The sequence below is a fragment of the Marmota flaviventris genome, chromosome 10, assembly GCF_047511675.1.
Source record: "Marmota flaviventris isolate mMarFla1 chromosome 10, mMarFla1.hap1, whole genome shotgun sequence".
NCBI lineage: Eukaryota > Metazoa > Chordata > Mammalia > Rodentia > Sciuridae > Marmota > Marmota flaviventris.
The window spans coordinates 32,298,166-32,315,074 of NC_092507.1; the positions used below are offsets into that span (position 1 = coordinate 32,298,166).

Sequence of the window (16,909 nt, forward strand, 5' to 3'; positions counted from 1 at the left end):
GTTGGAAATAAATAGCAGTAATAACATATAAGTTTGGTTGGGGTAAATTTAGTTGAGGGTCTAAAGACTTTGTCTTTTGCAGATGAAGGTTCCTGAATATTAGATTTTGATAACTTAGAAACAAATGCTTCAATTTCTGGAACAATCACTAAAAGTACAAAAACACAGGCTATAACCAACAGACTGACAAAGGGTGAGAAGAAACAGAATGAGAGAAAGCTATGTAATCAATCCAAAAGAAAGGGGGAAATATAACATGCAGGACAACTGGAAAGCACAAAATAAGATTATAGACTTAATCCTAAATAATTTAGTATGCAAACAAAATATAAATGAACTAAATGATTCTTTAAGAATCACAGATATGAAATATCTAATCTCATTATTTTTGTAAGAGATTCATCTAGAACATAAAGATATAGATTAAAATAAAGGATTTGCAGGAAGAATGTCAAGTGTTTCAGTCAGTCAGGAAAACAGAAGCCTCCCTAAGTATTGTGAATAAACAGATTTATTTAATGGAGGGAATCAGAAGCTTACACAATCTTTTAAATAGCTGAGTGATAAAAATCAGAAAACAAAGGTCAGCAAGCTGCTTTCACAGGAAATATGCTTTCAGGAAAACAAGAACGGATTATTCTTGGAGAGATTCATGAGTGCTCCATATGCAACTTCCAAATCTTGAGCAGTCGGCCCTCACTGGCAGAATTTTACCCTTAATCATTAAAGAAAGGGCACAATGGGAATTGACTTCCAAGCTCCTCCTCTAAGCAGAAGTAAATGATGAAGGCAATGGTGAGGATGCCTAACTGACAACAAATAATCCAGCCCCCAAGGAAATGGGTGCAGCTTTATTAAGACCAAAATAGACTAAGTCAAAAGCTTTGGTAGAGACAATACTAAAATTTAATTCACCAGGAAAACATAATTCTATTTAAATGTATATGGCTAATAACAAAGCCTTAAAGTATATTAAGCAAAAATTGACACAACTATAAGGAGAAACAGATAAATTCATGATTACATACCTCTCTTGAGAATTAACAAAAATTTGGCAAAAGTTGGGCACAGTGGCACATGCCTGTAGTAATCCCAGTGGCTCAGGAGGCTGAGACAAGAGGATTGCAAGTTCAAAGTCAGCCTCAGCAACTTAGCGGGGCCCTAAGCAACTCAGCAAGACCCTGTCTCTATGTTTTTTTTTTTAGAGAGAGAGAATTTTAATATTTATTTTTTAGTTTTCGGCAGACACAACATCTTTCTTTGTAGGTAGTGCTGAGGATCGAACCCGGGCCGAATGCATGCCAGGCGAGCGTGCTACCGCTTGAGCCACATCCCCAGCCCAAGACCCTGTCTCTAAATGCAAAATATAAAAAAAGGGCTGGGAATGTGGCTCAGTGGTTAAGTGCCCCTGGGTTCAATCCCTGGTACCAAAAAAATCAGCAAAAATTTGAAAATATGAATGAATTTTACTTAATGGGCACATACAGGACCTTGCTCCTAACAATTCCATTATTTTCTAACACATGTGGAACATTTATAGATAATGGCCATATCCTGGGTCATAATCTAAATTTCAACTAATCTCTATCAAAATTGTATGCAACATGTTCTATGACCACAAGAAAACTAAGCCAGCAATCAACAACAAAGAAAGAAAATCACCTTCCTTTAGAAGTTAAGAATCATATTGGATCTTAAATGTCCCCCAAAGACCCAAATGCTAACAGCTTGGCTGCCAGCTGTGGCACTATTGGGAAGTGGTGGCACTTTTAGGAGGTGGGGCTTAGTGGAAGGAATTCAGGTCATTTCGGGCACGCCCCTGAAGGGGATATGTCCTTTGCTCTCATTTTTGCTTCCAGGCCACTATGAGGTGAGCAGCTTAGCTCTACCACACACTCTCCATCACAGTGTTCTACTTTATCACAGGCCCCAAAACAATGAAGTCAAATAATGATAGCCTGAAAGCTCTGCAGCTGTGATCAAAAATAAATCTTTCCTCTTTATAAGTTGATTATCTCAGGTATTTTGTCACAGTCATGGAAAGCTGACTAACTATTCATCTTTCTAATGATTCATGAGTCATAAAAAATTTTAAAACACTAAGAATAAAAATAAAATATTGCATTTTAAAATAGGTGGGATCATTGAAAGCACTGTTTTGAGGAAAAATTATGGCCTGAAAACACAAGTGTTAGAAAAGAAGAAATACTGAAAATGAAATTATTGGACATGTAGAAAAGAAAAATAATGGCCTATAAATAAAAAGAAAATCAGTTAATAGAAACAAAAAATTTAAAGAATTTAACTTAAATAATAACTATACAAATAGATTCAGTGCAGAAGTATTAATGAACAGGAATTCAGGATTAGAGAAAACAGAAAATATATAAGGGTTAAAAAGAAAACAGAGAAGGGCCATTGGATATGGTAAGGGAGAGAGCTAGAGTGTAACAGCATAGACTTTAAAGGATGATTTTAGAATTGGAAGTTCTAATTTTTTTTTTTATTATCTTCTGTAGAATTGTTGATCCTCCTCTTTGCCCCCCAGTCTTCACTAAGAGTCTCTTTAAAAGAGCTGGTTCCTATTTGGGGTTAGGGAATGAGAAAAAAGAAGAGGTGGTTGTATTCCTAAAGAGAAGGAACAGCTATACAATGCAGATTGGAGAATATTATGCTGAAGCTTCAAACTGGATGAAGAAATGGCTGAAAGACAAGTGAGCCCCAGGGACTGCACAGCCATCTTAGAGAAGTATGAGAATCTCCAAAGGTAGGGAATGGAGGTTCCAGCTGATTTTACATAAAGGGGCAGGGTAAACCATCTGACATATTTTTATTATTTGTATCTGAATGAATTAATCTACAGTGAGGATCATAAAACTCTCTAAAAGGTTCCTGATCTGCACATATTCACCCTGTGTGTGGATCTACCCAGGAAGCAAATGCTTTTTGTTAAGTTCAGAAAAGAGCTAAAGGAGGGGAAAAAAGGATGTGCTAAGTATCCAAAGTCATCAAGATGGGATAAGCCGATACAGGTGTGGCCACATCTAGACCATTTCACAACAATAATGCGTAAAGCTATGTGGGATCAAGGTCCCAAAGCTATCATGTAAGAAACCTGGGTTTTAAACTCTGGCATTACTGAGCGCAAGGCCTGAACTCTGTCCTCTGCATCACAGGTGGCCTTTCAGAGTGCCTCTCTCCCACGGAGTATAAGATGGCTCACTTCTGCTTCAAATTACTGTACGAGATATTAAAGACACCAGCTTGGAACGGCATCTCAACCCATGCATCCTGGGCTCTCTTGACTTGTGAAGTCCTCATTTCTTGTTTACGTCGCATTTTGCTGTCTTCTCAATGTTCCGGGTCTCTTGTGTTCCTCTATTCCTCCTTTACTGCCTTCTCTTGCTGTAAGTGGATATTTTCTAGTGCACCATTTAAATCTTTGTTAATTTTTAACTATTTTAAGAGTTATTTTCTTAGTGATTGCTGTAGGAATTACAATGGATATTTTGTCACAATCTGCCTCAGACTAATGCTAACTTAATTCCAATAGAATAGAAAACTTTGCTCCAATATAGCTCTATTCTCTACTCCTCACTTGGCATAGACTTATGAAACACATCACTGAGAGACTTTTGGGAAATATGACAAACTATTTACAGTTTAAGTACAAATACTTATTAGTGACCTGACCACACATTACTCAAAGTCATACAAAATCATAATAAACCAAGGACAAATTCATGATAAACAGTAGTTTTACTGATTTCTATGCCTAAAGCTCTATATTCCCTCACATATGCTAAAAAATCCCACCTATGGGTGCAGTCCCATGGAAAAAATGTGGACACTTCAGCAATCCAAAGGACCAGGAGCCGCTGAGCAAGACTGAAATGTATTAGGCGTTCAATAGCCATGATGCAGAGCTCATGGGTCACTAAGTAATGGGATGCTCTTCTTCAGCTGAGATGAGGTGTAGTAATTCTTCAATGTTGCTTTGCTCTTCGTCACTGAGTTCCAGTTTTTTGGCCAGATTGAGGGCTTGTATGGCATATTCTTCTGCCTGAAATAAAATTGAAGTGACAAAAGGAACTTGGCCCAGAAATGCATAACATTGGGAAGCTCCATTTGTGCTCAACTCCAGAAACAGGGGAGAGGACTCATCACCTGCCGACACCAGCCACTGAGCTCTTGTTCACAAAACTGTGAACTTACTTTGCTTACTCTGGGTCCTGGACAGCTAGCCATATTTGTGCTCAGTGGGTAGGGACACCAGAAAAATCCATCTGACTTAACCAACTAGTACTAAGTACTTAACAAACTAAGTAAATGGGTACTCCTTAGTAAACTCAAGTCTTTGTAGGGAGTTTGGGGTTTTGATTGTTGCTTTTTTTTTTTTTTGGTGAACCCGGGAGTGCTCTATCACTGAGCATTTCCAGTCCTTTTTGTTTGAGACAAGGTTTGGCTAAGTTGCTCAGGCTGGCCTCAAACTTGTGATCATCCTGCCTTAGTCTCAATCTTATGAGTTGCTGGGATTACAAGTGTGCACCACTAGGCCTGGTTCTTTGTAGGATCTTAATCAGAGTCCTCTGGACTAGCATTGGGAGGCACAGAAGTGACAAGTACCACAAATAAATTATCATCCTGGCATAGTCCTAGGAGCCATGTGACCTGAAAATTTAACCCAGGAAGAGGCTCCACAGGACATTTTAGGATGCTCTCTAGTTTTCTATTTCTCTCTTGTTTTCTTTCTTCTTTCCTTCTAAAAAATATTTACTAAATATTTTTACTGAATGGATGCTATATTCCAGGTACTGTGACTACAGGCAAAAATTCCTGTCCTCATGGAACTTACAATATTGTATGGAAGAAAGACTATAAACAAAACAAGTAAAACATAATAGTATCTTAACTAGTGATAAATGCTACGGAATAAAATAAAAAAGAAAGAGGAGTCAGAAGCATTAGAGGTGGTGGTAGGGTTTTGTAGTTTTAGACAGGGAGGCTCAGAAAGTGTCACGGAAAAAACAGCTGAGTAAAGACCTGAGGAAGTGAGGTGTTCCTTTTGTCCAGATGTGTTCCTTTTGTCTGAGGATCTCTATTAGATCTGACATCCTAACACACTATGGGATAATAACTTCCCCAAAATTGGACCCTGTACTGCAGAAAGGAGGTTTTGGCTAATGTAAATTTAAAGTTCAGCGGGAACACTTCCATATTCCATAATCCACCTACCCATTCCAGACAGGGTCAGTGCCCCTATTCTGGGCTTCCACAGTGCCCTGAGATTTGCTTTACACTCTATTATAACTGTGAGCTTCCCCAAGCCCTGATGTACAGTAAGTGCTTAGTAAAAGTTTGTGGAAGGAAGGGAAGGAGGGAGTAGGGAAGGAAAACATAAATTTTCCCATGTCACCCACAGAGAAAGACCTGCTCCAACCAGCCCCCTATACTAACCCTAGCTTACTTTGTTTTTTTCTATGGAAATTTTTACTGTCTAGAGTTATATTACACATTTATACATTTACTTATTTACTGTGGCTTCCCCTCCTCTAAAAATCATAAATTCCATAGAGAGAGGAAACTTGTCTTTCTGTTAACCACTGTATCCCCAGTCCCTAGAATAGTGTCTAGCAAATGGTAGCTGCTCAAAAAATATTTGAATGAATGACTGATTCAGTCCATTAATAAATTAGACATGCCACTTACCGTCTGTAAGAAACTGGGCAAATAATTTTTTTTTTACATGAGCTCTCTTATTATGAAACTGGGCAAAGAATTGAGCCTTTCTATGCCTCAGTTTCCTTATCTCTAAAATGATGATAATAAAATACTAACTTCATAAAGTTGTTTTGAGAATTAAATATGATAATTATGTAAAGGGCTTAAGACAGTGACTGGCATGTACTAATTACTCAAAAACAGTTACCTTTTTAACCATTTCACAGCAATTCATTCCTGCCTGAATCTCTGTAGCAAAAGGGAAATTAGTAACTGAGTGCAGTTAAAGCAGCCATGTCCTACTCCAAGGACCCTCCAGAGCCCTCCTGCCCTGCAAGCTTCCCAGTACTTCCCCAATCCTAGAAGGCTTCCCTAGGGAAGGAGACAATCCAGGTCCCACTAAGCAGGCTGGACTCAGCAAAAGAGAAATGTCATGAGCTTGTGAACTTTTCTAGAGTGAGGGCTTGCTCCCTAAGGACAAAAAGCTAGTGGAATTGGGCAAAAACAGATGGATTCAACTACTTGATGCATTTCTTTCTGCATTTTACACAAGCTGCCTCTGGGGAAACTTGCCTTGGAAGAATTCATCATCAGGTAGTGAAGCATGACCAAGGTTTTCAGAACAAAGATAGTCTTTTCAGGAGCTTTGTCAGAAGTTGATTCTCGAATGCTCAAGATTGAAGTCAGGATCTGAATGGCTTCTGCTTCCTGGGCTTCATCTGCATTGAAAAGGGAGGAAAGAAACGCAGGTGGTGGGCAGCAGAGCCTGCCCTCATCATAAGCCCCCCATGGGCAGGGGCCTGGCCTCTTCCCAGGGTTCCAATGGAAACAGCACAAATCACAGCAAGTTCTCCAGCTGCAGAAGGACTGTGCCACATGCAGAGCAGGAAGTGGGACAGCTTCAGGCAGCCCTCGGGCACTGCCTGGCATGTCACTACCAGAGTAACCTAAAAAATGCTCCTCCACAAGCCCCAAAGTCACTAAGCTGTCTCTCCTTTAGATCCTGAACTCTAATAAATCTTGTGGGCTCCTAAACCCAGGGCATTTGTTACAGCTAGGTTCCTTGGGTTCACTTCTGCTTCCACCCTAGAGCTGAGGGAGGGAGCAAGGGGAATATCTTGCCATAGTAGTGGCTTAATTTCTCCCCCTAAGTCCAAAGATACTTAAGCAATAGCCTTTCTGCTTCCTCACATGAGTCTGTCACCATTTTCCCCCCAGTGGTTTTTGGTCCCACATTAGTAAATAAACAGTTACTATGAGTCAGGGACTAACAGGCATGTATTTAAGTAATAAGCCTAAAGGTTGGTGATCTTTGGATAGCTATGATTTCCAAGATTTCTGCTATACGGTAAACCACTTTTATAATGAGAGAAAATCCAATAAACTAATTAATTTTTTAAACCTTCCCTCAAAGTCTTTCCTCTGAAAAAGTCTCCCTTCAACACCACCCAACCGTCCTCCCTTCTTCCTTCTGGTATTCATCTGTAATATAATTTATAGTCATGGGAATGTTCTTTGTTATTGCACATAGGCTCTGTATCACCCACTGTACTGAATGACTCTTCTGAGCAGAAACTAGATCCCTTGTCTATTATCTCAGAGGGCATGATATTGTACAGTGCTCTCAACACTCAGTCCTTTGCTGAGCCTGGGGATAGACATGAATCAAATCTAGCCCTGCTTCAGAGGAGCTCACTGTTCTGTAAAGGAGAAATGAATGTGAGACATCAGAATTAATTAGCAATGCAACTTTTTTTTTGATACTGGGGATTGAATCCAGTGGTGCTCTAGCCCCGGGCTAATACCCCCAGCCTTTTATTTCATTTTGTGACAGGATCTTGTTAAGTTGCTAAGGCTGGCCTCAGACTTGAGATCCTCCTGCCTCAGCCTCCAGTGTAGCTGGAATTACAGATATGTGCTGCCTGCCTGGTTAAACTGTGTAGAGACTATCTCATGGCTTGTGTTCCCTGGAGGGATAATATAGAAGAAATGGATGCCCTTCAGGGTCTTTTGTGCCTCCAAATCTGTCCCATATTTATTCCCCGAGGGCTATGCATAAGAAGAATCTGAATTCTTCCCAGCCCTAGTAAAAGCTCGGTTTTCCCCATCAGTAAAATGGGAAGGTGGCACTGATATGCCCCATGATGGGAACAGCTACTCTCCCTGTTAGGTGTAAGGCCTGTGATTAGGTAGGATGAGGTCATGGCTTGCTTCCTAGAGTGAACCAGCACTTACCCAAGCCAGTGTCATTCACAAATCGTTTGCGCAGTAAGTCTGCTTGTTCTACATGAGCCTGTGAGAGGACTTGATAGTGTTCATTCAAATATTTATGCCAGATCTTTGAGACCTGTTAGAAAAGAAGATGTCTATCAGACAAGCAAGCCAGACCTCAGCTGTTAGATCAGCCAGGTGGGAATGCAGCACATGGGGTCAGAGTTCCTGAGTTGGGGGCAAATGGAGCCCTAGGAACCCAAAAAGCCCTGGCCAAATTAATGTGTTCAGGGATGGGCTGCAATGGGCACATCTAGAGCAATCCTGGTGGGATCTGATAACAATGGCTACTATTCACAGGACACAAACAACCCTAAACACTTATATCCTCACAACAATAATTGAGGTAATATTCTTATTATTTCCATTTTATATGTAAATAAACTGAGGCTCAGAGAAGCTATGAGCACACTGGACTTTTGGGAAGAGCTGTTAAGTGGCATGTCCTGGATTTAAACCCAGGTCTGTCTGACTCCAAAACTCTTGGCTTTTTAGCTATACCAAAATGCCTCTTTTAAAGAATTGGGTCTAAAGTATGAATCAAGAGTCACAACATGAGAGCCTATATCACACACAGAAACAGTTGCTAGCTAAATGAGGTGGTACTGAATGAACTTAAATGATATCTTAATATATTGGAAACAGTTTTTGTGAGTGTTTTGTTTTTGTGTTGGGGATTTAACCGAGGGTCTTGTGCATGCTAGGCAAGCACTCACCACTGAGCTACATGCCTATCCCTTTTTAAAATTTAAATTTTGGACAGGTGTTGTTAAGTCCAGGCTGGCCTTGACCTTGTGATCCTCCCGCCTCAGCCTCCCAAATAGCTGGGATGACAAGCATGTGCCACCATGCCTGGCTACTTTCAAGTTCTTTGATCCTTTGACAGGACCTTGCAGCAATAAATGTCCCTTATAAAGCTCTTCTCTGTCACACACCTCAATACACCCACATTAGCTTGCTCCCATTGGGTGAGAGAGAGCCTCTTAAGCTCTGGTTCTTAGGACTATCATTTATTATTTGCTAGGGATTAATCTATTTTGGTAGTATCAGGCTATGTAACCTTGGGCAAGACCCTTTATTTCTCTGAGCCTCTCTTTATGTTATGTTTCTCACAAATGGTCTTACACCAGTTGTAATATACCTGGCCTAAATGTCAAGGTTCAGTTCCCACATTCTCTAGCTCACCTTAGTGTACAATGTGTCTGCTAGGTCCACTTTTTGAAGACCATAGAAGGTATTAGCCAAGTGGAAGTAGCCTCCTGAGGTCCTGATGTCCTCTGTTCCAAATGCACAACTGGCAAAATAAATCTATTGCAGGAGGAGAAAGGAGAATGCTGGAATTCCTCTGCAAATCAAGTTAGATAAAGATCCTATATCCAGAATACACAGAAATAATTTTTATAATAATCCAATGTTAAAATGGGCTTAGAATCTAGAAATTTCTCCAGAAAGATATGTAGATAGCTAATAAACACACATAAAAGATGCTTAAGATTGACAGTCATTAGAGAAATGCAAAATAAAACCATATGAGATACCACTTCACACCAGTAGGATAGCTGTAATCAAAAACCCAGAAAACCACAAGTGCTGGTGAGGATGAGGAGAAAAACGAAACCTTCACATATTGCTGGTGGGAATGTTTGGCAGCTCCTCGAGAGGTTTAAGCAATTCCTCTTCTAGGTACCTACCCAAGAGAATTGAGAATATATGTCCACATGAAGATTTGTACACAAATGTTTTGGCAACATTATTCATTATAGCCCCAAAGAGAAACATCTGAAATGTCCCATCAAATGATGAATGGATAAACAAACTGTGGACTACCCAAGATGAGGGACTACTACTCAGAAAAAAAAAAAAAAAAAAAAGGATGAATCCAAACTGATTATGCAAGGTGAAAGAAGTCAGATCTGAGTTCTATATGTGATTCTGTTTATATAAAATGTCTAGAAAAGACAAATCTAAGGAATCAAAAAGTGGTTGCCTGGGCCTGGAGTGGGAATGAGAAATGACTGCAAATGGATATAAGGGATTTCTTGAGGGTGATGGAAATATTCCAAAACTCGATTGTGCCAATAGCTGCACAGTTCTGAATATGTTCTAAAAATCATTGAACTGCACACTTAAAATGGGTGAATTTTCTGGTATATATCAATAAAATAGGTTAAAAGGAAAAAAAGCTAGGCTAAAGAATGTGTGTTTGACATAATTCATAACTGGGTGGCCCAGCTCAAGACAGAATGTGCCTCTGCTTAATTCATTGGAGGATGTGGAGGATAGAGAAAAAGCTCAAAGGATGATTACATGGGTCGGGGGGCCAGGATGAAATGATGTCACCCTCAAAAGGATTGCCTGAAGATAGTCTAGTAGAAAAAATATTTGAGATGTGAAAGGGTTAAGGAACCAACAAGGGCTAGTGAAGCATCAAGGACAACCAACAGCAAGAAACCATTATCATCCCTACAGTTCAAAAACCAGAGGTAGAAAACAGGGGTAACCCCAGCCAGTGCTAGCACTATGGAAGAAGGTCCCTTGATAAGACACTGTGGCCACAGGGGAGCACTGACTGCCCTGCCAGAGCAAAGTGGGGCAGGAAGGCAGCAGAGAATATAAATACCCCAATCTCTCTCACACCCTCCACTCCCCTGCTCTGCTTCCCATTCTCCAAACTCAACCCAAACCAGACAGCAATGGGGTCTGGGTTGTATATTTCATGGAGGTCATCCTCCCAGGGCAAAGGACAAATTTAGAGTATTGGAAATAACCAGCATCAGAATGAATTTATGGGTACTGTGCAGTGGCATGCAACCAGAGGGAGCATATGCCTGCTGGAGAAGGCTAAAGAAAGAACTAACCTACATGGAAAGTGCAATTTGCCCCAACCTAACCCAGATTTCAGGCTCAGGAACTCCTCTCTTGTAATATTTTCCAATACTAAAATCCTAATGGGAATCTCATAATTTTGGAAGAACAGCTTGGTTATCATCCTCATTATCCTATCTAACATTCATAGAGTTTTATAGTTTATAAGTGCTTTCTTATAGATCTAGCTCATTTAAATTTAATAACCACACTCTGAAGTAGACAGTGTTATTTTTAAAAATAGCCAAAGTACTGCACACATATTGTTCTATTATTAATCTTTGCAATGACCCAATGTGGAAGAGACTTTTTTTTTGTCTTGTAAGCAATAAAAAAGGTAAAGTAATTTGTCCCAGACTATGAGGGTAGTGAAACAACAGAGTTGGGACTAGGAGCAAAGCCTTTCTCTTAATCAGGAATCAGTCTATCCCCACTTATTATTCTCAGAGCAATTGAGCCTCAGGGAAGATCTAACCTGGCAACGGTGGCATGGCCAGGAAGTAGAAAGGTTTAAATTCAGGCCATTAGATGTGCTAACAGCCACCAAAGGGCATTCTCAAACAAAAAGTTTCGAGAAATGCTTAGTATAAAAACAAACAAACAACAACAACAACAAAAAACTGAACAGAGCTTTTCTTGGAAACATCCAGGTGTTATAATTTAATTTGTTTACATCATTGGCCAGATGATATCGGGCTTCTTCATAGTTCTTCTTGGCTATGTAGAGAAGTCCCAGGTTCCGATGCAGTAATGACTGTGTTGCATTTTGACAGTCAGTTGACTTGAGGACTGTCCACTGGGCTTGGGATAGGTATTCTTCAGCCTGAACAATCCGGCCCATACCTGCCGGAAAGCAGTAAAGAAGGTTACAAAGAACACATGATGAAAAGAACACACAAGGGGCTGGGGTTGTGGCTCAGTGGTAGAGCACTTGCATCACATGTTTAAGGTACTGGGTTTGATCCTCATCACCCGGTAAAAATAAATAAATAAAGATATTGTGTCCATCTACAACTAAAAGAAATAATAACAATTCTTTTTAAAAAAGAAGAAAAGAACATATGAAGAAGTAAGATTCACCATACACTCATTTGTTCATTGGTTCAAATATTTATTGACACACAAAAACCTACACATGAATATTCTCAGCAGCCTATTTAGAACAGCCAAAACCCCCACAGAAACAACTTAAACATCCATCATTTTATGAGTAGATGAGCAACGTGATATAATCATGTCTACCAGTGGAATATTATTTAGCCAGAAAAAGGTATTGATATATTCTACAATGTAGATGAACCTTGAAAACATTATACTAAGAGAAAGAAGTTAGACACCAAAAGCCACATATTATATATCATTTATATGAAATGTCTACAATAGGCAAATCCATTTAGATAGAAAGTGAATTTGTAGGGACTAGGGACCCAAGTGGGTGGGCTGGAATGGCTAACAGGGAATAATTGCTAGCAGTTACAGGGTTTCTTTGAATTGTTCTGGAATTAAATAGTGGTGATAGTCATACAACCTTATAAATATACTAAAACCACTGAATTGTACCTTAAAAGGGTGAATTTTTGGCTGGGGTTGTGGCCCAGAGGTAGAGCGCTTGCCTACCATGTGTGAGGCACTGGGTTTGATCCTCAGCACCACGTAAAAATAAAAATAAAGATATTGTGTATACCTATAACTAAAAAGTAAATATTTTTTAAAAAGGGTAAATTTTATAGTATGCAAATTATATCTGAATTTCAAAAACGATACTTATGCAAATTGAATACCCTTTATGTGTCACACCTTACTTGAGTAATAAGAATTCAGGACGATCTTTGCCAATAGAGGAGGACCGTTCTTCAGTCAAGGGTATATGAGTAGCTGCGCACCCCTGCTAGAACCTCCAAAAAAGTTCTCAAGAATTCAAAGATGAATCAAAGCTATTACCCTTGAAAAATTTAAAGATGGGCTGGGGAAAGGCATGTGCAAAATGAAAACACATATTTGTAATAGAGTACACATGTGATGGTGGAACATAAGGTTTGAAAGTGGCACAGAATAAGAAATGTTTAATTCTATGAATGAGATGGAGAGAGACAATGGAGTAGGGAGAGGCAGGGTCCACTGAGCTGAGCAGGGTTGTAGGATGAAGTTTCCCACCTAGATAAGAGAGTGAGAGAGGGCATCCCAGGCAGGGTAACAGCATATGCCGAGTCATGGAGATTGGAAATAGTGGGTTATGTTTGGAGAACTGCAGGTCTATGAGCCTAGAGTACAGGGTGCAAAAGATGGGGTGGCAGGAATGAGGTCAAGAAGCAGCTGCACATGGGCAGAGTATTGTGGGCTTAGGAAGTCATGCCAAGAAACTTGATGCATGGGGACAAAATGAGAAGATTTCAGAAAGAAAGAAAGAAAGAATTGGATTTAGATTTAGAACGATCTGAAACCAAAGTAGAGGAGGGACCAGAAGGGAGGATGAAAGGTAGAAGATTCAATAGAAGATTTCTGAAATAGTTCAGACAAAAAAAAAAAAGCCTGAGCCACACCAGTGAATGGACATGGAGCAGATATAAGAGGGGCACGGAGGGGTGGAATGGTCAACGCACCCTCACTAAGTAATGCAGAAAGTGAGAGAAAAGAAAGTTACCATTATTTCTGATATTCAGATACCCTTCTCACTTAAAGCTTTTTGTTTAGCTACAAAGATATATAATAACTGCCTGTCTGCCTGCTTGCCTCCTAGAAAGGCTGTTCGAACTGAATAGAAATTACTGTTACAGCATTCTGTGGAGCAGGATGCGTGCTCCAGGTGTGGAGTGTTTTATGTGACGAATGCTGCAGCAGAGATGGCACCAATAAAGGGGTAGGAGGTGAAGATATGAACCCCTCATATACCGACCTTCCGCTCTGTCCTTCCTCTTGGGCCTAAATTCCTCTGTGACTATTCTTTTCCTCTAAGCACATATCTGAAGTGTGAATAAAAGCCAGCCCTGAGGTCAGGAAGAGCTCTCTGCCTAGAATCACCAAACCAGTAAAGAAAGAGCAGAGATCTGAACCCAGCTTCTCCTGCTCCCAAAGCACTGCCAACAGTGGTAGGAGACGGGTAGGGTGGCCTCCCCTTCAAGTGTTACTGAAAATGCCTTTTCTAGTTGATTAAAATAAAAAGAAGGATGAGGAGAAAGGGGAAGGAGGGGAGGAGGAGGAGGAAGAAGAAATAGAAAAGAAAAAGAAAGGAAGAAAGGAAAGAAGGAGAGGAAAAAAAGAAGAAATGGCTGAATATCTGCTAGTTTTCCAATTCAGTCTGGAGGAAACTCTAGGTTGGGAAAGAACCATGTGCCCAAATGTTGTGACTTATTTACTGTCTCAAAAGCATTGGCATTAAAGTTTGGATTTGGAATGTCTTCCAAATGCTCCTCGATTGAAGGCTTGATCCTCAACTGATGGCGATTGTGAGGGGGTACAAACTATAGGAGGTGGGGCCTCATTGCAGGAACTAGGTCACTGGAGGCATATCTTGTCCCCAGCCCCTCCTTTCTCTCTGGCTGCCAGGAGGTGAGCAGCTTTCCTCTGCCACGTGCTTCTGCTGTTATGTACTCCCTCACTGCAGACCTGACAGCAACCAGACAAAGTGACCATGAACTGAAAGCTCTGAAACTGTGAATCAAAATAAACATTTCCCCCCTTTACACGGACTTCTCAAGTATTTGTCACAGCAACAGAAAGCTGCTTACTACAGTTGGCAAGGTTTTAAATCAGTGACCTGGTGCAGTTGTGAAATTTCCATTTCAACAGCACTCTCCAGTTTTCAGAGCACTGTCACATTCATTACCTATGAACTCACTTAACCCCAAAGCAATCCTGTGACAAGGACTCAGATTCAACAAATGCTTACACAGTGCTGCCTAGGTGCCAAGTACCATGAGAGCAGTTTTTTAATACCTTCACTGTCCTAAGTACTCTGCTAAGTGTGAAGACGTGATGAGTTAGAACAGGCACAGAACCAGTTCTCCCTGAGCTTACAGTCAAGTCCAGGAGAGAGAGAGACATTGATTAAATAATCTCACAATGATATACACCTATCAGTGGAGTAAGTGCTCAGCAAACAGGAGGAGATTTCTAAGTGAGTGTATTAAATAGACCCAACCAACTAGGTCTAGGGCCCTGGGGAAGGCTTCTAGACAAGGGGTTAGTAACTTTCAGCTGAGACCTGAAGTTTGAGTAGGAGTTAATTGGGTGAAGCAGAAAGGAGGACAAGTGCAGGGAATGGTTAGAGAAGAGACTTCCAGAACAAGGAAACAACTCCACACCTCTGAGGAATTGAGAGAAGGCAATATAGGAAGAGAGGGAGAGATAAGGTAAGAGAATGGAGGTGAGAGAATTCTCTAAGGGCTAGAACAAGCAGGGCTTTATAAGTTGCTTTAGGAACTTGATCTTAATTTAGGGGAGTGATCTGATCACATTTTTGTGTGGAGATCAGATTGGAAGGAGGCCAGAGAAGATGTGGGGAGATCAGTGAGTAGTAGTCCAGATGAGAAGTGATGGACTTGGGCCAGGTTGACTTTCCCAAAATCCCACAGCTAGTCAGTGTCACACATTCACAGAACCTGGGTTGTATTACTTTGTCCAAAGCTCTTTTCCCTAGGAAGGAAAGACATGACTGGGGTGAGGAGGCATTCCTGTAGGTAAACAGCGGGTGAGAGCCCAAAGAGTGAGGAGGGTATCCATGCAGAAGAACCAACACAGAACAAAGATTCAGAGCTCATGGAGGTAGAGCAGGACATCTGCAAGGGGGAAGGGATAGGGCTGGATATGGAGGACTGGTTAATACAGGGAGGGGACTGATTAAATATATAAATAGATTAGTGAAAATGGAAGCCAGCTTTCTCAATGCCAGAAAGGCACTACAAATGCAGAATGGGAGAAAATTAGGTTGAAGCCTGTGTGTGGCATGGTACAGTATTTGGACATACTGGCATAGGCTCATGGTCATCTATGTTTACACATGTTCTTTAACTCTGTCCACTGAAATGGCCTGGGAGCAGCAAGACCCCTGTATCAGGCAGTACAGTGCACAGTTCTTGGTTTTCACATTTCAGTTTCCATGAAGGGAAATCAGGGATGCTTGGAGATATGTTCCAGAAAATGATCAAACAAACATGGGGATATGCCAAGGAGACTCAGAAGACAGCTTGAGTGGGAGCTGCCACTGGTCAAACTGGGAACAGTTTGAGGACCAAATTAATAACAGCAATGTATTATAACCCACTGAATAAAATAGGAAACCAGGAGTATATACTGATATAAATAAAAGAATGACTGCTTTGAAAGTTTAATAAGGAATATGGCTTTAACATACAGCTCCATACAATTAAAACTAAAATTGCAAACTCATTTATTGTATAGGGGAGAAAGAATAACATGACAGAGAAGAAGCCTGGCAGACATCACCTTAATAAAGTAATTAAAATGAACATCAGGAATACCTGTTCTACTTTATGGGATGAAGTGTTACCTAATTCTAGAATTGAAAATAAAGCCAATTGAGAGTTTTAAATTAAATTGTCTGAATTTTTGTCCATAGGCTGGTGACTAAAAAGGTTTAGGAGAAATGTAATGATTGTAGAATAACCTGGTACAAGTGATCTAAAACTTTGCAGACCCAGTGTTCTAGTTAGCTATTGCTGCCCAAAATTTAATGACTTAAAAATAATAGCCATTTTATTACAGTAACCCCCCACTTATCTATGGGGGACATATTCCAAGACCTGCAGTACCAAATCATTCATATATATATATATATATATATATATATATATATATATATATACACATACACACACACATACACATACATACACACACATATATATGTACATATACATATACACATATATACTTATACGCACACATATATGTACACACAGATTATGTTTTTAAATTTTTTTATTGTAGATGGTTTTATTTTTATGTGGTGTTGAGGATCAAACCCAGTGCCTCATACGTGCAAGGCAAGTGCTCCACCACTGAGCCACAATCCCAGTCCTATATATTGTTTTTC

General features: G+C 40.2%; 1 protein-coding gene across 3 annotated transcripts in view; it reads right to left on the minus strand.

The window, feature by feature from the left end:
• Positions 1 to 467: 467 nt before the first annotated feature.
• Positions 468 to 16,909, minus strand: part of Zmynd12 (zinc finger MYND-type containing 12) — a 30,412-nt gene continuing 13,970 nt past the window's right edge. For all 3 annotated transcript variants that reach the window (XM_071617756.1, XM_027937598.2, XM_071617757.1), the window contains 5 exons: positions 11,531 to 11,700; positions 9,178 to 9,300; positions 7,957 to 8,068; positions 6,291 to 6,440; positions 468 to 4,059 (listed from right to left, as the gene is read on the minus strand). In XM_071617756.1, coding sequence (XP_071473857.1) covers positions 3,938 to 4,059; positions 6,291 to 6,440; positions 7,957 to 8,068; positions 9,178 to 9,300; positions 11,531 to 11,700 — 677 coding nt within the window. In that variant the 3' untranslated portion in view covers positions 468 to 3,937. The remainder of the gene's footprint in view (positions 4,060 to 6,290; positions 6,441 to 7,956; positions 8,069 to 9,177; positions 9,301 to 11,530; positions 11,701 to 16,909) is intronic.